The 23631-nt window shown below is 40.2% G+C and overlaps 1 protein-coding gene across 4 annotated transcripts in view; it reads right to left on the bottom strand.

Annotated features, from left to right (window-relative positions):
- amot (angiomotin) overlaps window positions 1-23631 on the bottom strand; it is a 138700-nt gene that overhangs the window by 41673 nt on the left and 73396 nt on the right. For all 4 annotated transcript variants that reach the window (XM_028595382.1, XM_028595381.1, XM_028595383.1 and 1 more), the window contains 2 exons: window positions 19514-19606; window positions 19110-19255 (listed from right to left, as the gene is read on the bottom strand). In XM_028595382.1, the coding sequence (XP_028451183.1) occupies window positions 19110-19255; window positions 19514-19606 (239 nt within the window). The remainder of the gene's footprint in view (window positions 1-19109; window positions 19256-19513; window positions 19607-23631) is intronic.

Genomic DNA, 23631 nt, shown 5'->3' with positions numbered 1-23631 from the left:
CATCTGATAAAATAAAAAAAAAAATCTTTTAGCATGGGCCAGGCATGAGACATTATTTTGCCAGGGTAAAGTGTGTGGCAGTTGAAATGTCGTAGTGCAAATTTAGTAAAACTTTATAAATTTTAAATTATATGTAATGTTGCTGTATATCATGTGTAGACCACACAACGTAAATTTCATGTAAATCGGATGATCTTTGTCACATAAGGCTGACTTCCTGTTGTCAGTAGATGGTGCTATGATTTTGATTCAGGCCTGAACTCTTATCCAGAATGGGGGAATTTGGCTTTCATGAACAAGTCAAATTTGTACAGTATCTCTTAGCACCACAGAAAACACCCTGTTAACACGTATGTTTTGAACATCTTAAAGTGACTTTATATAACTTTTTAATGTTTCTGAAGCTTCATTTTTCATACACTGGTGACCTGCAACAGCAAACGAGACTAACAGTGAAAATAACACTATTTTTATATAGTTTTTAGTGAGGCATCTTCCCGGGTCCGATTTTTCCCACAAAGTCACAGAATGATTTGCGGCAGGTAGACGATGCTACAGAGCACACATTCTGACGGGTCACAGATTTCTTTGTAACACCGGAAAAGCCTGTGTTAGCGTATGCCAGCAGAGCCAGGTAAAAGGAAGCAGGAGATGTCTTTAGATAGGCTTAACTGTGTTTTAATGTTATTTTAGAGGTTATCTGTAGATACTGGTACCCTTAGGTATGTAATATGTCTATTTTTTCATAAAATAACTTTACAGTGCTATATTAATCTAAGTTATTATTACATTGGTTGCTACAACAATCTCTTAATGCTTTGGCTCGTGACACAGTGCAGTGATACCCCGTTTAGCTCACAAGACATCCAAAGTAGGCTAAATTACTGTATGTAACACTGGAAATGCAACGATGCATCTGTAACGTATACTCTTATTGTAAATGAAGGATTTTCTGTCTGAGCAAAACATTCATCACGACTATATGACCTCCTGGTAATGCTAACTCTAAGTAATATACAGTGGGAAATACAGAACCGTAAAGAATCAACACAAACTGAAAGTTACGTACAGCCACTTTAAGACGCATGAAAATGTAAATGTTAAACTTAATTTGGTTGCTACTACCACACTCAGAAGGGGGAAACTTCAAACTACAATTGCAGGAGAGAAATCTCTTCCCCTATCAACTTACCTTGTTTGAATTGACACAATTTTCACTGAATCAGTCTTATGAAATAACATTGATTTACAGTGACAATATTAACATCTGCATATTGTAGGCAGGTTGCTTATTGGGAGGAAAATGTAGCGTTATACAGTACCATATCATACATATTCATTTAATGTGGTGTGTTTGCCTAAATGCCTACTAGATGGCAGTATTAGAGCACATAAGGACAGCTGTTGAATTTTTGAGAAGACTGGTGGACAGAGAAAGACTGATGTTCTGCAAAAAAATGTTGTGCTGCCAACAGGTATTTTTAACGCAGTGTAATGGTGGCGTGAATTATACTTTACATTGTGATTGTGTTTACTTTTGCTGTGCCTCTTACAATGTTGCAGTGCCTAAGCAGCATTCTTGCAACTATTTAGCCTATATCTACCATATTTTAGTAGTATAATATTAGTATTTGGTATTTTCAAATCCCTATTTTGACCATCTGGGTGCTGTAATGTTATTAATAGGTTAAGAGACAACAGCACACCAGGGTCTCTATAATCCACTTTCTCCCTCACCCGATGCTGAGGCTGTGTGGCGTACACTGGGCTCTTACAATACAGACAATATCATGATGTTGCCTTGACCATATATAATACCGTACATTTTTTTAAGATGATATCTTATCATAATAGTTATTAACAGGCTGGACTGTGGCCCCAGCACTTGCTGGGGCTGTAGTTTTTGTTTTTCTTTAGACACATTATTTTTGTTGTATTCCTCATTTTTATGTAAATTAGAGTTTGCCTGTGCAGTAGATGGTGTACGTTTGCACTTTATTTAAACAGCTGTTACTGCAGCACATTACCCACTTTTTGAGTTGTTTCCCGTTTGTAATTATAAATACTGACTGTTTATCTGTGATTTTGACTAAAATGTATGCGGTTATCTCATTTAAGAGGGATGTTGCTTATTAATCATATGTGGCTGGCTAGTTAACTAACAGCGCATGACATGTGTGTTTGTAAATAATGTGTGATCTTTTTTGGAGCTAATTAATATATTTAATGGCAAAATATCTATTACTGTTAATACATTTATAAATGAAATGCAAATTGTTATTTGCTTTGCATTACATATTTATTTTAGTACTGAAATAAATATGTAATACAAAGCAAATAACAATTTAATGACAAACTAATGTGAATTACAGTAATTTACGTAACCAGGGAAATTTGAACTCAGCTTAGAGGAGAGCCAAGAATGCCGAAAGGCAAGAACTCAACGGCCTGTGGGGATATTAGAAACATCTGCACTTGGGCGGACCTGAAGCTATGCAAGGCCAAGATGGCTGGATCTGACAGGCAACAGTCTCATAACATGATGCCGGCAGACATCTGTAAAATTTTTGCAGCACTAACAAAGATCTCAGTCAACTGGAAGGTCTGGAATAAATTTGCCGCTCCATCATTTTGATGGAGACTAAACTTTTCACCTTAAAGGGGTGATAGAATGCAAAACCAAGTTTACCTTGTCATAGTTGAATAACGACAGTTCGGTGGGTAAAATAGGCATACATAGAACCTCAAAGTCCTATTGACACCTCTTTCCTATGCAAATCTTACAATTTGAAACTGCCACTGAAAATGGGCGAAACTCAACAAAGCTCATAGTTGACGTCAACTCAGTGGCTGTACCTTATTTGGCTCTATTCAGTACCTTTGTCAAGCCCCAAAATTTACATACAGACAACTGGTCTGAGACCAGCTGGTGTTGTGAATGTAGGTCGTGCAGATCTCTGAAACTTTATACATTGTTCTTCTGCTATTTCATTACTAAATTCACTTTTTTGATGCAAGAAATCAACTATGTAGAGCTCAAATGTGGGCCGTTTTACAAAAATGTATGGCTATTTGCAAATTTGGTCTGACTGTGTCGGAGTTCAGAAGCTCCACGGTCTGACAAGTGCTGACAAGCAAAGAAAATAGGCTCTACCCTCCTACAACTGCGATGGCTGCACCTGATTGGACGAACGCTTCATGTGGGGCTTCCAGATTTCAAAACCGACCATAATGTCAGTTTGTTTGGAAAACGATCTCTTATAGAAAATAGTTTTCTGAAATGGGTTTCTGAAAACATTTGATGCGAGAAATAGGCGATGCAGTTGCTGAATCTGTCTTTATTTCAGATCGACAGCCAGTTTAAAAGATTTTCGTGAGTCCCCACGACCTATGAACTTGACCTACTTAACTTGCGCGTGATCTTAATGACAACACGCGATAATCGGTCGGGGGGCTGGTCAGTGTCATACTTGTAGTGTTGCCACTCTTCCGTCCAACAGTGCAAGAATTTATGGCACTATGTCTGTCTAGTCTGAAATAGTGAGTATCCTGAAAGACAAAACAATTGTGTAGTCTGACATGAGAGAAAAACTGATGAGCGAGAGGTGAGATTCAGAATGCTGTACCCCGACAAGAGACATTTTGATAATTTGTACAACCCCGAAAGGCGATGGCATTTATAGATACTATGTAGTGAGAAGCTGGTGAGGGTGGTATAATGATGTGCAGTCCAGAGCTTAATGTGGGACTTTCTCTTCTGTTCTGCTCACTGCTTTGTTTATTTGTGGGAATGCTGTTCAACAGCATTCCAACTATTGTTATTGTGGTAATGCTGTTCATCAGCATTACAACTATAGTTATTTGATTCTTTATTTTTCTTATTCCGTATGTTTTTTGGCTCTCCGTAACTTCTGCATACTTTCAGCTATTAAAACCATTCAACTTTTAAAATGTTCAGCTCTTTCAGCCAATAATGGGACTTCTTCAATGTTTTTTTCTACTATTTCTACTTTTTAAAATATTAAGCTTTTTAACACTTTTTTTTAACATTGAAGTCAATGAGAGGATGATTCAAATCCTTCAAATCCTCTTCTGCTTCAAAATGTATCTCCTCCTACATTCTTTCACCTACAGACGTGATTGAAACTTTAAACTGTTCACAAAATTTTCAGGTATTTGGGATGTGCTCAGTGTTTTGATATCTTTTACAGTTTTTGTGAAAAAGATGTTTATAGTCTTCATTTCAGGATTTTTCTGCATTTCTAATGAGTGTGTATTGGGCTGCTTAGAGTGATGATGCCATAATTTAGAGTGTGAAGCTTTGAAAAAATTATTTTATTTCCTTCACTATAAATTGCTCTCACACCCACAATTTTTACTTGTCATGCACAAATTGTACTTGTGTATTGGACTTCTGTGCTAGTCATGGATTGCACCCTAGGCCAAAGGTCAATGATCGATTTTATAATCGTTTCATCTGATCTGAGGCCGTATGTTTTGGACACTCGGGTGAAGAGAGGGGCGGAGCTGTCAACTGATCACCATCTGGTGGTGAGTTGGGTCAGGGGGTGGGGGAAGACTCTGGACAGACCTGGTAAGCCCAAACGGGTAGTGCGGGTAAATTGGGAACGTCTGGAGGAGGCCCCTGTCCGACAGACTTTCAACTCATACCTCCGGCGGAGCTTTTTGTGCATCCCTGTGGAGGCTGGGGGCATTGAACCCGAGTGGACAATGTTCAAAGTTTCCCTTGCTGAAGCTGCGGAGAGGAGCTGTGATCTTAGGGTCTTAGGTGCCTCAAGGGGCGGTAACCCACAAAAACCGTGGTGGACACCGGTGGTCAGGGAAGCCATCCGACTGAAGGAGTCTTTCCGGGATATGTTATCCCAGAGGACTCCGGAGGCGGTTGCAGGGTACCGAAGGGCCCGAAGGGCTGCAGCCTCTGCCGTGAAAGAGGCAAAGCAGCGGGTGTGGGAGAAGTTTGGAGAAGACATGGAGAAGGACTTTGGATGATGGGGGATCATTGTCAATTTCCCAGGTGGAAGTCACTGATGTAGTCAAAACAACTCCACAGTGGCAAAGCCCCAGGGATTGATGAGATCCGTCCAGAAATGCTCAAGGCTCTGGGTGTGGAGGGGTTGTCCTGGTTGACACGCCTCTTCAACATTGCGTGGAAGTCTGGGACAGTGCCAAAGGAGTGGCAGACCGGGGTGGTAGTCCCCCTTGGACCAGAGGGTGTGTGCCAATTACAGGAGTATCACACTTCTCAGCCTCCCTGGTAAAGTCTACTCCAAGGTACTGGAAAGGAGGGTTCGGCCGATAGTCGAACCTCGGGTTGAAGAGGAACAATGCGGATTCTGTCCTGGTCGTGAAACAACGGACCAGCTCTTCACTCTCACAAGGATCCTGGAGGGAGCCTGGGAGTATGCCCAACCGGTCTACATGTGTTTTGTGGATCTGGAAAAGGCGTATGACCGGGTCCCCCGGGAGATACTGTGGGAGGTGCTGCGGGAGTATGGGGTGAGGGGGTCTCTTCTCAGGGCCATCCAATCTCTGTACGACCAAAGTGAGAGCTGTGTCCGGGTTCTCGGCAGTAAGTCGGACTCGTTTCAGGTGAGGGTTGGCCTCCGCCAGGGCTGCGCTTTGTCACCAATCCTGTTTGTAATAAAATGGACAGGATATCGAGGTGTAGTCGGGGTGAGGAGGGGTTGCGGTTTGGTGGGCTGGGGATCTCATCGCTGCTCTTTGCAAATGATATGGTCCTGATGGCATCATCGGCCTGCGACCTTCAGCACTCACTGGATCGGTTTGTGGAGGGATTATATCTCCAACCTGGCCTGGGAACGCCTCGGGATCCCCCAGTCGGAGCTGGTTAATGTTGCTCGGGAAAGGGAAGTTTGGGGTCCCCTGCTGGAGCTGCTCCCCCCGCGACCAGATACCGGATAAGCGGACGAAGATGGATGGATGGATGGATGCACAAATTGTACATCAAAACGTAGGTATTTTTGTCTAGTTTCAGGCAATGTGTGTTATGTGTTATGTCTCAGTTATGCGATATGTCGTATACTTTTGGCTCGGCGAGCTTCCAGATGATGAGAGTTCCAAATCTTCCTCCATACGCTGCCCTGTTAAAAATCATCCACATTTATGAGTGAAATGCAGAGTGAACCACTTTTTTAAATCGCTGATATGCCCAAATTTTAAAGTTTATCCACATAAATTTTATATCGATATGTTCACAAAGGCCTTGTGGTGGTCACAATTACGTCATTTGACTGATACCCCTTTTTTGCAGTCTGAGCTTTTATTTGAGAGCTTGCTCTCAGTAGCTATGTTTCCATCGACCCGTTTTTATCCAAATTACGTGATATCGAATGAAAAATGCCTTATGGAAACAGTAAAATCCGATAGAATTTCATGAATATCGACTCAAAGAAAATACGCTCGGTCTCATCGGATTTTCTCTTGATCGATATACGGCTTATGCGATAAACGCTGATGGAAACGTTATTTGCCGAATAAATAATGAATTGCGATTAAGTTTTAGGTCATTTTATGGTTGCAACCCGCAATAAAACGAAGAAGTTTCAGTTCCATTTCCGCCCAGTATTTCCGCTCTGTTTGCACACATGACAGGTGTCAACAAATACGACAAACGAGGAGACAAGATACTTTTTTAATTTAATTTACCAGAAAAATATAACCGCTATTTTAGATAGCAAAAATCTAAGAAACGCCATCATTTATCAGGAGCTCGCGAAGGAAATGACGAACAAAGGTTATGACAGGGACAGTCTAAAAACGCTTAACGTGAAAAAGCTTAACGTGGTTTAATGTATCTAAACAACGATCAAACATCACCAGATTTATCACCTCCCCCTCCCTCTCTCCATCCTTCTCTGTCTCTCTCCCTCCTTCTCTGTCCACCTCCCTCCTTCTCTGTCGCCCTCCTTCCTTCTCTGTCTTCCTCCCTCCTTCTCTGTCATGCTTGTTTGTTCTATGCAATGGATATGGCTGATAATAATACAAAGTATTTAAACTTTCAGCCTTTCAGTCAGTTTATTTGAACTTCCACTTTTGACAGTATTACATTTTAGCTTCCAGCTTTTATTGAAATGTTTTGCCACTGCTAGCTTATTAAGATAATGCAGTTCAGCTTCCAACTGACACTTTTACATTTCAAATTCCAAGTTTTTCAGCAGTGCAGTGCAATCCATTTGAGAATTTTTAAACATTTTTTTTCATTTCTACATTTCAATACATGTTTCTCATAGCATTTTTGCAAGTCTTCTATACTTAAATAAATAAATAAATTCAGAACTCACAATGTTCTACATCGTTTGGCATTGTTGAACTTTTAAAGCCAACAATTCAGTTTAGAGTCAGCTTTTAACTTTTTAATGAAATTTATGCTTTTCGATTTCCACTTTTTCAACTATTGTCACTACTTCACCTTCTTCTTATGGATTTAAGCTATTCATCCAGTTTAGCTTTAGCACTTCAGCTATTCAGCATTCCCACGCATTTTCTGAAAGAATTGCATTTTCTAGTTTTATTTGGTTTTCCCCTGGTGCTGACTGGTGTTAATATAAGATGCTGGCTTGGACACTGGTTTGGACTGACTTTTTTTCGTAGCAGTGCACCACTATGTATTTTAGCGCCTGCAATTTAAATTTATTTAACAAATTAAGAATAATTTGAGGTAGAGTAATCGTGCTGGCGAGAGCAGTAATTAATTCTGGCTAATATATATGCACCTAATGTAGATGATCAGACATTTGTTTTTATAGATTTGGAAAGGAAATTACAAGCTGTAGGAAACCACAATAGGGATTTTAACTTGATAACGGATTTGTAACACTTTGTCAGTGCACAAGACATATTATAGGATAGACTCATTTTTGTTTTTCAAACACAGCCCAGAACTCAAAATACACCCCCCCCCCCGAAAAAAAAAAATATTACAATAACCCTTACACTGCTTTTAAAGTCCAACAGCATTACTATAATTGCCAAATGTATTGTAATATCTACAAAGTAACAGCATAAATGTGTAGTGTAAATAGTGTACCAGCATTAAAAGCACTTTTCCCTAAAGTTATTTCACACAGGGCCTAAATTTGCCTTGTGTAACTAGATAGAGTATATTATAATAAATAAATCTCTGTGAACATGTAAACCAATTCACAATTAACAAACTAACCTGTTTTGTTGTACAACTGTGTACTAGTCCGCTTTAATTCATCCTGATAAGGCAGGGTTTATTTGGCTCATCAGAATTTATTAGAGGTCTCACAATATTGCATGGTCTGTAGCTGATGGACAATCCCCGATAGCTGCTATTTCTCTTAAAATCAAAAAGGCGTTTGATAAGGTTGAATGGAGCTCTATGTTCATAATTTTGGAAATGTATGGCTTTGGTAGCAGTTTTATCAGGTGGATTCAGGTGCTGTATAAGCACCCAGAGGCTTCGGTGCAAACTAACGGGTTAATTTCTGAATATTTTGCTCTTGGAACGGGGAGCGTACGGCCATCTACAATACACCCACGGACATGGAGAAGTACATCAGCGAGATGAGGAAACCGACACCTGGACAAAAGTAGGAGGAAATGTTAAAAAAGCCACAAAAGAGTCAAGGCTAATTTAGCAAGCAACGTGAACAGGAGTTTTAAGACAATGCAAAAGAGCAGTTCCTCTTTACGGTGTGGACCTGTTTCAAGCAGTAAAAGGAAGATATTGAAGGGTTTAGGGCTGCCTAGGGAATACTATTGTTGACCCGCTGGAAATTAATACAACTTATTTTTAATTATGAAAATCTCTACAAATCACAGTACATTACTAACGCAGATGTCCAGACCGAATTTTAAAAAACAACAACTCAATGTCTGAGGAAAGTAAAAAAGGTCTTGATAAACAAATAAGCACTGTTTAGATATCAGAAGCTACTGTATATGTGCACTGAAGCCTGGAAAAGCAGCAGGGCCAGATGGCCTCCCAATTGACTTATATAAATACTTTTAAGATAAACTGGCAACTCCGCTTTATGAATGTATCTAGAATCCTACATAACAACTACCTCTCTGCCTCAATGAGGGAGGCCTTGATCATCCTGCTTCCAAAACCAGGAAAACCTAAAACTAGATATGAGAATATGCAACCTATAAGTTTAATAAACACTGATACAAAAACCCTCAGTAACATTTTGGCGAAAAGGCTAGAGTGTGTGCTTCCATGTATTGTGGGGGATGACCAAATGGATTTGTGGATGTTGACAACGATAGCCTTAGTATTGCTTTTAACTCACTACTAGATTCAATTGGTTTCAGTCAGAGTGTGCATAAGGCCACTCACTGTTTTAACCACACCCTCGACCTTGTGCTGGCATATGGCATCGAAATTTAAAGGGGTGATAGAATGATTATATAGGGTATTTCACACTGTTCCCCTAATGGGGTATGTAACATTGGTTGGGCTGAAAATGGCCTGGTTGATATTTAATTGGCCCTTATACATCCCTGTGTTTTGGCCCTATTTGTATGAGCTTTTCTTCCAAATATATGCTCATGAATATTTAGATGAGCTGTGCGCTGATTGGTTGAGCGAATCCCCATACACACACATTAGAGATGCATGCTGATTGGTTGAGCGAATCCCCATACACACACATTAGAGACGCAACAGAATCTCATATTCCAGACACTGCAATGTTTCGTTACCAAATTCACTTCTGAGACTTTTTTTTATGCGAGAAATCAACTATATAAAGCTCAAATATGGGCCGTTTTACGAAAATTGATGGCTAATTGAAACATTTGGTAAGACTTTAGGAGCTCCACACAGTCGGACGAGAAAGAGCAGCCTTCTGGGCTCCATACCCATTGCAAAGTCACCCTTTGTGGATTACTGCACTACCGGGGCTGCGCGGCCGGCTGCCGGCATAACTATAATATATTTACAGTTTGAATTTTGTCACAGCACTTATATCACAGCTATCCCAAGGTCTTACAAAGCTAACAAAAGCTAACAGTCCGATTTGAATTTAAGGCATTTTTATGAACGTGAGGGGTCTTGTTAGAAGGAGCAAATTGCTAGGTATGTGTCCCATTCAATACAATGGGAAAATATCGCGGCTACCTAGCTACACTTTCGGCATAACTATAGTATATTTACAGTTTGTATTTTGTCACGCCACTTATATAACAAGGTCTTATAAAGCTAACAATGGTGTCAGATTTCAATTTAATGAATTTTTGTGAACACTAGCACAAACGTTAGCTGCGACTGTCCCTTCAATCCTATGTGTACAGATTGCGGCTAGTTAGCTTCATTTTCGGCATAATTAGAGTATATTTACAGTTTGAATTTCTTCACGCCACTTATATAACCTCTACCCCAAGGTCTTATAAAGCTAACAATGGTGTCCCATTTCAATTTTATAAATTTTTGTGAATTTATAAAATTCTCGCGGACAAGAGGCGTTTATTTCACCGATCGTTTATTTAAATAACTCAACACATTATAATTACACACATTATAAGATTAACTGGAACCTATGGTAAGAGATTGCTGGCATAACAAGCTCACTGACCGCGCTCTCACTCACACACACCGGCCATTTAGCAGGAAGAGGGGAGCTGCAGGCCCTGGAGCTCTGTCCAGGCAGCAGCGTTTGGTAGTCCATTAACCCCCAAAACGGTGACTTTGCGCGAGTATGGAGTGCCGTGGGCTGCCAGCCGTGACGGAGCTCAATCTACCTCACAGCAGGCCGGGGTCTATGAAGGAAGGCAGGCCAGGTGGCGAGGCAGCAACACAAGCAGCACCGGCCGCTGAACTCCGACACACAGTCGGGAAAAATTTGCAATTAGACATTATACAATTGTCGTAAAACGGCCCATATTTGACCTCTACATAGTTGATTTCTCGCATAAAAAAGTCTCAGAAGTGAATTTAATGGTAAAATAGCAGATGTACAGTGTATACAATTTCTGAGATCTGCACGACCTAGATTCAGAAGCCTACCTGATCTCAGGTCAGTTGTGTAGCCTATGTAAATGTTGGGGCGTGACAAAGAGAGAGACTAGAGCCAAATAAGGAGGATCCGCCGAGTTCACGTCAACAATCTCCCTCGTTGAGATTTGCCCGTTTTCAGAGGCAGTTTCAAATTGTGAGATTTGCAGAGGAAAGAGGTGTCAATGGGATTTTGAGGTTCTATGTATGTCCTAGTTACCCACTAAACTGTCATTATTCAACTATGACAAGGTAAAATCGGTTTTGCATTCTATCACCCCTTTAAGATTTAATAGTATTTCCGCAGAATCCTTTTCTTCTTTGCTCTTTTATTATCAGACCATTCTTTAATAACTTTCGAATTCTTACTACCCGACTACGAAATTAGATAAAAGCTTCTTCTTTTTTATTTTCATTTTACCAGGGAAAAGAATCACATTGAGATTACAATCTCTTTTATAAGTGAGCCCTGGCCAAGAAGGCAGCACATAGAGGATACACTTTAGCAGACAACAAGTAACAGACAGACAGGGATGGACAGCAATAATAAATAAGAAATAAAAACAGAAAATCACATTTTAAAAAACAAGCGCAGACATGTTGACATATTTGATTTAGGTAGGACTTGAATTGTGAAAATGTGAAATAAAAACCTGCAGTTTTAGCTGATTTTGCAACTCATTCCATGAAGTTGGAGCACTGTAACTAACTTCTACACTAGATGCCTATCTGACAGTGCTATAGTTAAATTTAAGGAAGATATTCCAACAGCATTTAATTCAATGCTGTGCCTTAATGTAACAGAGGACTCTTATGTTAACTTTAGTCCGTCCCAAATTGATAATTTTGTAGACGGTGCTATGGCCTCGCTACGGACGACTTTAGACTGCTTCTCTCAAAAAGAAGGTGATGAAGCAAAGGAAACTAGCACCTTTGTAAAACTCTCAAATTAAAACAAACCTCGCAAACGTGAAAGTACTGTAAATGGCGTTCCACTAATCTGGAAGAATCTCGTTTAGACTGGCAAGACAGTCTGAAAACATGTAGCAAAGCCCTCAGAAATGCCATATCAGCCTATTACTCATTACTAATAGAAGAAAATAAGAACAACCCAAGGTTTCTTTTCAGCACCATAGCCAGGCTGACAGATAGTCACAGCTCTACTGAGCCATCTAGCTCTGAGTAGTGACGACTTCATGAGCTTCTTTAATGATAAAATTATAACAATTAGAGATAAAATTCATCACCTTTTGCCCTCAACTTCTAATGGTTCACCTTTAAATGCAGGACTGCTAGAAAGAACAAGGCAACACCTGACATATACTTAGACTGCTTTTACCCTATCAACCTTCAACAATTAATGTTAAAGGTCTCTTCAGCTAAGCCATCTACCTGTCTTTTAGACCCCATCCCAACAAGGCTACTTAAAGAAGCGCTACCCATGGTTAACACTTCATTACTAGATATGATCAATATGTCTTTATTAACAGGTTATGTACCGCAGTCATTTAAAGTAGCTGTGATAAAACCTCTTCTGAAAAAAACCACCCTCGATCCTGAGGTCTTAGCCAACTATAGAACTATATCTAATCTCCCCTTCCTCTCCAAAATCCTTGAGAAGGTAGTCGTCAATCAGTTATGTGATTTTCTACATAGCAATAGCTTATTTGAGGACTTTCAGTCAGGATTTAGAATGCATCATAGCACAGAGACGGCAAAATTACTAACGACCTTCTAACTGCTTCAGACAAAGGACTTGTCTCCATACTTGTCTTAATAGATCTTAGTGCTGCATTCAACACTATTGACCATACTATCCTGCTACAGAGACTGGAACACTTAGTTGGCATTAAAGGAATCACACTAAGCTGGTTTAAGTCCTATTTATCTGATCAATCTCAATTTGTTAATGTTAATGATAAATCCTCCAGGTACGCTAAAGTTAGCCATTGCGTTCCACAAGGCTCAGTGCTTGGATCAATTCTATTCACCTTGCATACGCTTCCTCTAGGCAATATTATTAGGAAACCCTCAATTAACTTTCATTGTTATGTGGATGACACCCAATTATATCTATCAATTAAACCAGACGAAACCAGTCAGTTAACTAAACTCTAAGCATGCATCAAAGATATAAAGCATGGATGACCTACAATTTTCTGTTAAACTAAGACAAAACTGAAGTGATTGTGCTGGGCCCCAAACACCTCCGAACCTCATTAGCCAAAGATATAGTTACTCTGGATGGTATTGCCCTGACCTCCAGCACTACGGTCAGAAATCTAGGAGTTATTTTTGATCAGGATATATCCTTAACGGCCACTTAAAACAAACCTCAAGAACAGCCTTTTTTCACCTTTGTAACATTGCCAAAATTAGGAACATCCTATCTCAAAACGATGCTGAAAAACTAGTCTATGCATTTGTTACTTCCAGGCTGGACTATTGTAATTGCTTACTATCAGGATGCTCAAATAAAACCCTTGACACTCTCCAGCTGATCCAAAATGCTGCAGCGCATGTTCTGACAAGAACTAAGAAAAGAGATCATATTTCTTCTGTATTAGCTGCTCTGCATTGGCTTCCTGTAAAATCCAGGATTGAATTTAAAATCCTTCTTCTGACCTACAAGGCTCTAAATGGTCAAGCACCATCAGCCCATAGTACCTTATTGCCCCACTAGAGCACTGCGCTTCCAGAATGCAGAGTTACTTGTGGTTCCTAGAGTCTCTAAAAGTAGAATGGGAGCCAAAGCCATGTTATAAAAGCTTTTGAGTAGTTATAGTAGAAAGAGTGTTCAGTGCTGGAGGGCTCATTATGAGGCCCCATAGAGCCATTTTAGGAGCGGAAATGCTCTCCTCCATATTTCTCAAGGGGAAAACTATATTGTCATTTAATTGCTCAAATGCTCAGTACTAGTACCTAGCAGTGGTAATAGTGGTGGATTGGTGTTTGTATCAGTTCTAACACTGCTATTATGAGGTATCACCATATGGCTTTCTGTTTTCTTTAGATTAGATTATATATCAAGGGGAATGGCAAATCCTGGGTGTTGTGACACTGTTTTTGTTTTTAGATCAACAAATAATATCCCAAAGTGATTGTCTTGATACTGTCATGCATAAGACTTATTTTATTCTGTCGTGGACTCAGACTCAAACCTTTTTGGACTCAGTCTTGTCTTGGACTCAAACCTCTTTGGACTCGATCTTGACTTGGTCTCGACTAGTCCTGGTCTTGGACTCGACAAAGGTGGTCTTGACTACAGCCCTGTATTAACATTATATACAAACTTTAAAACTTCTAATCCTGAAACACAGGCTATATTATGTGTTTGAGGCAGCTGACATTGTTGCCGTAAAACCAGCTAATGTAATGCTTCATGTAAAACAAGGTAATAACCAAATTTTAGCAATCCTCAGCCCATATAAAGCTATCTGAGACCTCTGCTACGCTTTCTGAAGTTGTTGAATATCTTAACAAATGACAGATGACACTCTTCTCATGCTCATAGCACATAATCTAAGGTTTGTGTTCCTAAAGTCTCTCCACTCACTCTGAACTGCAGCCTTTGCTCAATAGACTGAGCCGAGAGGAGCTGATAGAAGGCATGCAGTGGGCCCAGAATCTGAAGCTCTTTGTTCTGACATCAAGCAGGCTTTGTGTGTTAGAGGCTGGCTTGGCCCGGGCTCTGGCCCATTTCCTGTCCTGTTCAGGACCTCAGTTACATCACTTACTTTGTCCTCCAAATAAAGTGGTTCAGATAATCAGAATAAACTGCTGATTTGTTTACAACCTTAATGTATGTGGAGTGACATGTAAAGTTACAAATATATTTGTTTATGTCAAGGTGAGGCATTTGTGTGAAACTGTATGTTCAAAGATATTTACAATATGTAATTTGCTTCTCTTCTGTATATCACAGCACATATTGTAAGTCTTGTCTTGACTTTGTTCAACTCAAGCCAGTGTCCACAGTGCATGAATGAGTGTGTGCCATCTACAGTTTCAAAGATGTCCTTATATTTTTTCCACAACCAGGAAAAACATTGAATGTTCAGATTGAGAGCAGTCAGTTTATCCATTATTCAGTTGTACTTACACTCTGCAACTATTCCCATCCACAGCCAAGTATACATGACTACTGTCATGTATACTGTATGCTACAGTACATCCAGTCAAACAGACAACTGGTGTCAGATAGCAGGCCAACACCAGGCCGGAACACAGAGCAGCAGCACTGAGACATTTTCCACTAAAGTAAAACAGTAACCGGGAAAATCAAGCTACTCACCAACAATAAATCCCTCCTTAAAATTTAAGTCACAACAATGGTTTGATGCAGCTAACCCTTATAATAAACCACAACATTCTTCAGTTTTTTTTTTCGTACATTTTATTTTCTAAGTAGTGCTGAGTGTATAGCCCGTGAAGCGTAGACACTTGCCTGATCACGCGCCTGGCCGTTCATACTGGACGTGTATTTCTCCGCACCGGTCACAAAGCTCTTCTTGTCTCTCTCTCTCTCTCTCTCTCTCTCTCTCTCTCTCTTTTTTGACAGAAAGAGACAGGATGAGTGGGGAAAACTGTGCACCCAATAATAAGGCTTCCTTCTTGCTTTTTTTTTTTTGGGTGGCAGTGCATTTAAGAAATGCACTCCTCAACAAGTCGCCAAGCAGTAATGACCATAGACTATATAAAGACCTAAAAGAGAATTTAATGTTACGTGGCTGTTAATTCAGCCGCTTCCCCGTCAGCAGCACTTGATTCTCCAACAAAGACATCCACCCTTCTATGCTAAAGCACACAGGTACCTGCAGTCATGCATTCAGGAAAGCAAATTAAAATTTTGTAAATGACCAAAAATTAATATTAACCGTAGCCTATTTTACAAGGCTACACAGTTAGAGATGGTCCGATAACGATGCTCCAATACTGCCTAAAATCGGGAAGGACTGGAGTTTATGCACCGATAATAACGTAATAAAGCCCTAAAGAAAATCTACGTTAAAGTAGTTTATTTATGTTCTTTTTCCATTATAACTGACAAACTGTCAAACTGCATAATAAAATAAATTTGTATATATAGGCCTATATATACAAATACACTTATACATATAGGTTAAGTGTAACTTATATACATATGTTACACTTAACCTATTTTCATTATTATATTTGATTGCAATGTTACACAGCTATGTTTACACTTTATGTTAGTAGATCTTTTCTTTCACAATTGCTTTGGCAATTCTAGTCTGTTTCCCATGACAATAAAGTCCCTTTGAATTGAAATGCAATCAGCTGTTTATCCGTGAAGGAGAGAGAAAGAGAAGGAGAGAAGGAGAGAGGGAGAGACGGGGAGAGTTAGAGAGAGACAGAGAGAGGGGGGAGAGAGAGAGAGCGAGAGAGAGAGAGAGAGAGAGAGAGAGAGAGAGAGAGAGAGAGAGAGAGAGAGAGAGAGAGAGAGGGAGTTGCGCAACAATCAGCTGTTTTTCCAAGAAGGGATAGCCAAGGAGACACAATGTGATTCGACTGGGAGATTGGCAGTCTATCCAGGCTCCTTAGATTAAATTGTCACTACTATGTATTTTCGTGCCTTTGTTTTGCTAGTTGTGGTGTTTAGTGTGGCTTTATTGTCTGCTTTACGTTTACCTGGCAGTTCTCCAGTAGTCCATGCTTTGCTAGCAGTGCAGCAGAACCATGTATTATTTATTTATATTTAGCGTCACCGCGCCCCCCAATTTGGGAACCACTGATGTAGCCTATGTTTGTATAAACTATTTAGGTTAACACGTGTATCAGAAAATTAAGTATGATTGGTCTTGGATGAGCTAGGCCCACCTGATTTTCTCTGAGCCCACCCGCACTGTGATTTCTATACGCTATTCGTCAATATGTGGTGTTAACAAGATTTTTGTAGCAGAAAAGAAGCAGTCCAAGTTGACCAATAAGGGGTCTCATTTATAAAACTGTGCGTAGGATCCTTACTATAAGTGTACGTGCGCCCAAAAGCCCAAATTGGCGTACACCGAAAAAAAGTCAGATTTATAAAACCGTGTGTACGCACACCTGTAAGCAATATTCCCTTTATAAATCACAGATTGACTACAAGTGTGCGTACGTTGATCAACCTCTTATCCCGCCCTGTACACGCCCATTTTCAACCATAAATAGTCAATGTAAAGCACCTCGTGAATGCTGATCAGTAGGTTAATGACCCTGGCAGTTGTTCTTCGTTACACCGAAACATGCCGAATCATGACGACTGGCGGAGAAAACACACAAACAAAAAAACTCTCAGACATTCGGGAATTGCTGCCAGTTGAATTATAATTTCGGCCTGTTGTCGCACAGCGTATGGAAACCGGATCTATAGACTACCTTTATTCATAAAATCTTCCAAATCAGCAGGCATTACGGTACTTGGGGACAGCTTCGATATACCAGACGTATATAATAAGATTTAACAGAACTATATATTATATCCAAACAAGCCTTAGTGATGAAGTTGAAGATTATATATAATATTTATTTTAAAAAACACTTAGCTGTCTGACATTTCCCTCTAGAAACAGCTGGTTTCACCCAGAATGGCGAGGACCTGTATTTGGACCGGGATGGCACAGTTCTGGCGCGTTGCCCTCTCTACTGGACCCAATTCAGTACATAGATCCAAGAGCGCAGCTATATTACTATTACAGCTACATTAGGGAATTTAAATCGGCATATGTCATAGGTCCCTGAAGTCTCTTTTTCTCCTGATTCTTCCATTGCTGTCCTCCTGCAGGGCCAGCAGTGCCATCATGCAGCATTACGCACGGGTTCACCGCAGTATTTATGTTTAGTCTACAACAATTTGTGATTGTTAACACCTTGCTAAAATCACAGCAACAACTAGTGGTATCCCCCACCCCGAGATACAATTTGAAATCGAAATGTAATAGGCAAACGCACTTTTCTCCATGCAGGGTTTGTTATAAACAGTATTAAATTTTAGACCGATAACAAGGACATAGAGCGTAACGATTGCGAGCTTAACGGCTGTATTTCCAGACTTTGACATTTGATGATATATGCACAGTTTTAAAGACAGATATTTAGTTATTTACACTGTGTTGTGCAGTTATCTAATGCTAGGGTATTTGATGCTATCCTGTATTCCATGGAGTCGGGCCATCTCCTCCTCCTGCGCTCCGGAGTAGCGGGTAGCGGACAATGTGACGGCAAGACAGCGCCGATTAAATATTAAGAATTAGTTTTTATTTAAGATTTGAGTTTGAGGTGTTTATGGAACAATGATCACTCAGTACAAGCGCAAATAACACTGCTGGATTTAATCTTCATATGGCGTGAAGAAATGTGCGTGAGGCATTATTTTTTAATACTTAAACATATTAAGAGTAATATTCCCACATGTACTTTCTGCAGTCTGACTTCAGTTCACCATCTGCGTCGCCAATTCCTATTTTGTCTCCAAAATGTGCGTACGCATGGGTCAGAGTTTGCGTGGAGGACCGCACATTCTCCCGTCAAGTTTGTTTTTTATAAATCACAACCTTTGTGTGGGAAGTGGCGTACGCCCTGACACGTCAGAGCTACTGTAGATATATACAGATAGGCTGTAGTTATGTTTTTGAAGAAGTGCTTAAAAGCTACAGTGTGTGTACAGCAGCTGGATATGGCAGCTATGTGTAGCTATAAATCAACTTTTACCGTCTTTGTGAAAGCCCACCTCTCACACCTTCACAGTTGTTGCTCTTGCTACGATCTATGAAATTTAAAAAGTTGTGGTTTCACTATAGCAAGAAGGAATCTCTTTATTTTTAAACTTTAGAAATGATCAATAAGATATGACTGGCTTGAAATGTATAGGCTGCTGTTAGCTGGTAAGATTCTGTCTCTTTTTTAATATAGAAAACATCATGCAGGAATTGTTTCAAAGAAATGTTTTATGTACTGACTCAGCCTCATCACATTCAGTGAAGGTGGTTGCTGCTTGTTTGTCACATCTTTTGAATTTTCTGGTTCTGATAAAAATTATAAATAAGCAGTAAACCCATATCCAACGACCAGATATACAGTAAGAGTGACAGGTGACTCTTACCTCCTCTTCCAGCTTGACCACTTTGGCCTGGGCGTTATTGAGTGCCTGGTCTCTGATCTCGATGTGTCTCCTTTGGTCCTCAGTGGTGGAGCGCAGCGCGTTAAACTCCATCTCCAGCTTCTCTTTCTCACGGAGCGTCTCTTTGTCTTGAATGCATGTACAAACACAATGTCCTTATTTTTGTAAAAAAAAGGTTATTGTTATGCACATCATAAATCATTTATGTTACACTTTAATCCATGCATGGATTAAATGTAACAGAAATTGATATAAGAACTACCTGATGTTTCAGACAATCCAGTCAGATGGATGAAAAAGTTGTCCAGATGCTGACATCATGCCTGAAGAATGCTGGGGGAGTCATATTGAATGTCCCAGGCTGTGTGTTTGTGTGTGGTACTCACTCTGCGCAAGCAGCTGGGAGATGGTTTTGCGGTTGTCCTCTGAGCCGTCACACTCTTTAGCAGCTAGCTGCTTATTGGCCGTCTCCATGCGTTCTTTAAAACAACACACAAAACACATGCTCAGAGTTGAAACGAACACACACTAAAATAAAGATTGCTCTTAAAGCTTATCTGAATGTCTTTCAGTAACTTCTTTATTGTTTCGAGGTTATGTAAAAATAAAACTGACTTGCATCAAAAGTATATAAAGTATCAGCACACTGTGATTTTGTTGAAAGCTTTTGTCTTGTTTAGTAGTTTTACACATGCATTTGTTTGTATCCCTGAAACCATTTTACATTAACAAATCTCCACTGCATGTGCAGGCTTTTATATTTAAGGTGCAGTTGTGATGCACTTTTGCTGTGGGCAGCTAGGAGGTTTTTCAAATGCTACTGTGCTTGCAGGTCTTAAAATCCAGATTAAAGGAAAATTACCTGTTTGTGGAAGGAAAATAAATGCAACAAAAAAACTGTACCAGTACATAAACAGAAGGAGTAATTCTGAAATAGAAACAAGACCCTTCTTGACCCCATCTGGTAACATGGGGTAACATTAGTTGATGAGTTTATGTGTCGGGGCAGAAATGAAGTTTGAAGCCAGCGGGTGGACGGGCGTGTCTGGACATTCTGTAGTTTGGAACGTTAACAGACTGTGTGTGTGTGTGTGTGTGTGTGTGTGTGTGTGTGTGTGTGTGTGTGTGTGTGTGTGTGTGTTAGCAGACAGGCTGGGTTTGTTTGATAACAGCGCTCCGCTGAAACGGACAGCAGTGTATGAAATATGAGACCTCTGCTTTCTCATCTCCACTGTGTGTGTATGTGCTTCGCTCAACCAATCAGTGCGCAGTTCATCTAAATATTCATGAGCATACCATATTTGGAAGAAAAGCTGTCGTTCCAAATAGAGCTCAACAGTTTTTCCAGAGATCAATGGGAGAAATTAATGGGAAATTTACTTCCCGAACCCAAGGTTCCTTTCGGAGGAGGGGCGGGACTGTTGAGCTTTATAGGGCAATATTTAAAAACGCTGGTATCGGTATCGGGAAGGACTGGAGTTAATGCACCGATAATAACGTAATAAAGTAAAAGTAATAAGTAGTTCATTTAAAAGGTACTTTAAGTAAAAGTTACTTAGTTACATAAAAAAAAACAACTGTAAAACTCCCATGTAGTGAAAATAGGACAAGGGGTCATAAATCCCAAACTATTTTGTTTTTAATTAAAGAAAAATCTATACAAAGGTATAAACATCTATACAAATGCATACACATGTAATAACAACATAACACATGTCACACATGACATTTAAGACCCTTAGAAAGGTATAATGCGCAATTTTAGTTCGGACCATCCCATAAAATGTTTTCAAACAATCAATTGAAAGTAAAAGTACCATACATTGTTAGTTCTGAGGGCCATCCTTCTTTTCTTCACAAACATAAACAACAGTTATAATGCAAATCAAGGCCAAATCACATGTTTTGACTCCATAAATGGGTTAGACTCATAGACTGTTAATTATATTAATATAAACAGACCCTAATGTTCAAAGCCCAGACTAGCATCTAGCTTCTACACACCTAAGTAGCCCATATGAGCTAATTAGATGTATGTGAATTAATTTAGCCAGTCTCCTACATACGTTGTCCTGGCAGGAGTGGGCAATGAATTCTCCCAAGGGGCCACATGAGGACCAATAGGCTAAACTTAATTCTGCTCAATATTAATTTTATGTCAGGCGACACATTCTCAAACGTCTCTTTTTTTCTCTGGGCATATTAGCGCAACAGAGTCCACCAAACGCTCTTAAATAAACTCCCCTTCAGAAAATGGCTTACTTGTTTTGCCGATTTTGTAGTTTGTCACAAAGCTGGTCTTAACTGCTGCATACCTGGATGCATTGTTGCTTTTGCAGCTTAACTAGCAAAGCTTCAGATGTCGGTGCACACTCTGCATCAGTCAAGTCATTTTTGAAGGATAACAGCTCATTTACGTCCATGCTAACGTCTCCCACTCAGTTCCAGGTCCGACCATTCTCTCATAAACACCTATGCCGTAGTGTGTCCCAGCTATTAATACATCCGTGGGTCCGACGGTGCGACACATTGCAGTTCTACTTCTTTTTAATTGCGACTTGCAACCAGAGAAGAAGAAGCTGCATACGTTCGCACAAAATAAAGAATGCTGGTGCATTCAGGGTGCATTACAGACTATGGTCTGGTGCAGACCATGGGTGCAGAGTGATAGAGCTCTGGTCTGGTGTAGTCATTCCAGGCGTGATTTTTTTTTTCTTCCTTTTCATTTTTTTTTTACTCAATAACGGATGGGATTTGTAATGTAGCGAAATACAATCCTTCACTCAAAATGTAATCAAGTACATTTTAAAATACTGATTTTAAAAACTACTTGAAAAATGCAAAATACACAACAAAATTACTCAATACAGTAACGTGAGTAAATGTATTTTGTTACTTTCCACCTCTGCAGCGCACCAACTCTTTAATCTTTAGTGTCTTATCCTATCCTATCAAGATATCCAAACAATAGTGAGTATATGTAGACCTTTGACCTGAAAAAGTAGTGCAAAATATCCATTACACATGCCCACGGGTGTCAAGGCTATCAAGGGAAAGAAAGAAGAAGGGAAGCAGTAAAAAAGAGATGGCAGGAAAGAAAAAAGGCTTTGTTGCACTGCCACGTTTCCAACATCTCTTTCAGTCTCTTCCATGTTACATTGCCCAGTATTACTTTAAACAATTAGATTCAATTATTGCTCCTTTTATCTGGAACTACAAAGCCATCAGGATCTCCAAAAAACCTCTATGTAAACCAAAAAATGCTGGAGGCTTTGTCGAATTTTAAAATGTATTACTGGGCGGCTCATCTGTTTATACTTACTTGGTGGAGGAAAGGCCCCCCGTCCTCTTCTTATTCATGCCCTGCTTGGCTATGCATAGAATGATTGCTTTGAGCAAAGCCAGCAAGAAGACCTCCTTGCTGGCTTTGCTCACAGCCCCACCAAAGTTAGGACGTCACATTATAGTAACAGCTTTGTAATCAATGGCACTATGCGCACATGGGAGCAGATAAAACTCCATATGAAGTCACCAAATGTACATACTGATACTCCAATTTGTGAAAATCACGCTTTCATACCTGGCCTGAATGATATTGCTTTCTCTGCTTGGAAACAGAAAGGCATTAAAAACATAAATGATCACTTCCGGTGGTGTTTCTGAGCCCCTCCTGGGAATTTGCTGTGGACGGTCAGTTAAGCAGTCTTCATTAACTCGGACATTTGCCTTAAGTTTCATTAATACGGCGACTGCTCCGATGGCTCCAAAACCACCCAAGCAGACACAAAAACTTTTGAAGTTTGACTCCACGCTGAGCCCTTTGGAACAAGCTAACGAAGAAGCTAACAGTGTAACACCAGTCCCCGCGGGTTTTATCAACACTAATTTTTTTTCTTTTTTATCAAACTTGTGATGTGTTTTTGATTTTACAGAGAACTTTTTAACTTGTTTTAACAGTTCTGAGACAAAAGGGTTTTAAAGGGGAACTGATTCCAACCAAATTCTGACTGCAATTCAGGCGTTGAAGGATGACTTCGCAGCGAGGCTTGATGGGCTTTTAAGCGCGGTGCAGGGGCTAAAGGCTGACGTGAAAGCGGTTATATGTCCGTGTAACGGAGGCCGAGGACAGAATTGGCGCCAACCAAGATGACATTGCGTCACTGCTAGCAGACAACACGTCCATTTAAGCTACCATTAAGGAGTTAGCGTTCAAGGTTGACGACCTGGAAAACCGCAGTCGACGATCTAACCTGCGCCTGGTAGGCATTCCCGATTTTCCCAGTCCCTTGTTAATTGAGCGAGCCCACAGGCTCGGTAGGGCTAACAAAGCTAGCAGGGCTAACAGTGGTGGACCGCAGCAGTCGGCACGGCCCAGGGTGGTGATAATGAAGCTACTGAACTACGCGGACAAGACACGAATCATAAGAGCGGCTAGGCTGAAGGGACCCATACTACTGGACAACCAGAGAATAATGTTTTTTCCTCAAACGCAGGAAAGCCTTCG

The sequence above is a fragment of the Perca flavescens genome, chromosome 13 (assembly GCF_004354835.1).
Source record: "Perca flavescens isolate YP-PL-M2 chromosome 13, PFLA_1.0, whole genome shotgun sequence".
Classification (NCBI taxonomy): Eukaryota; Metazoa; Chordata; class Actinopteri; order Perciformes; family Percidae; genus Perca; species Perca flavescens.
This window is presented reverse-complemented; position numbering and strand designations above follow the sequence as displayed.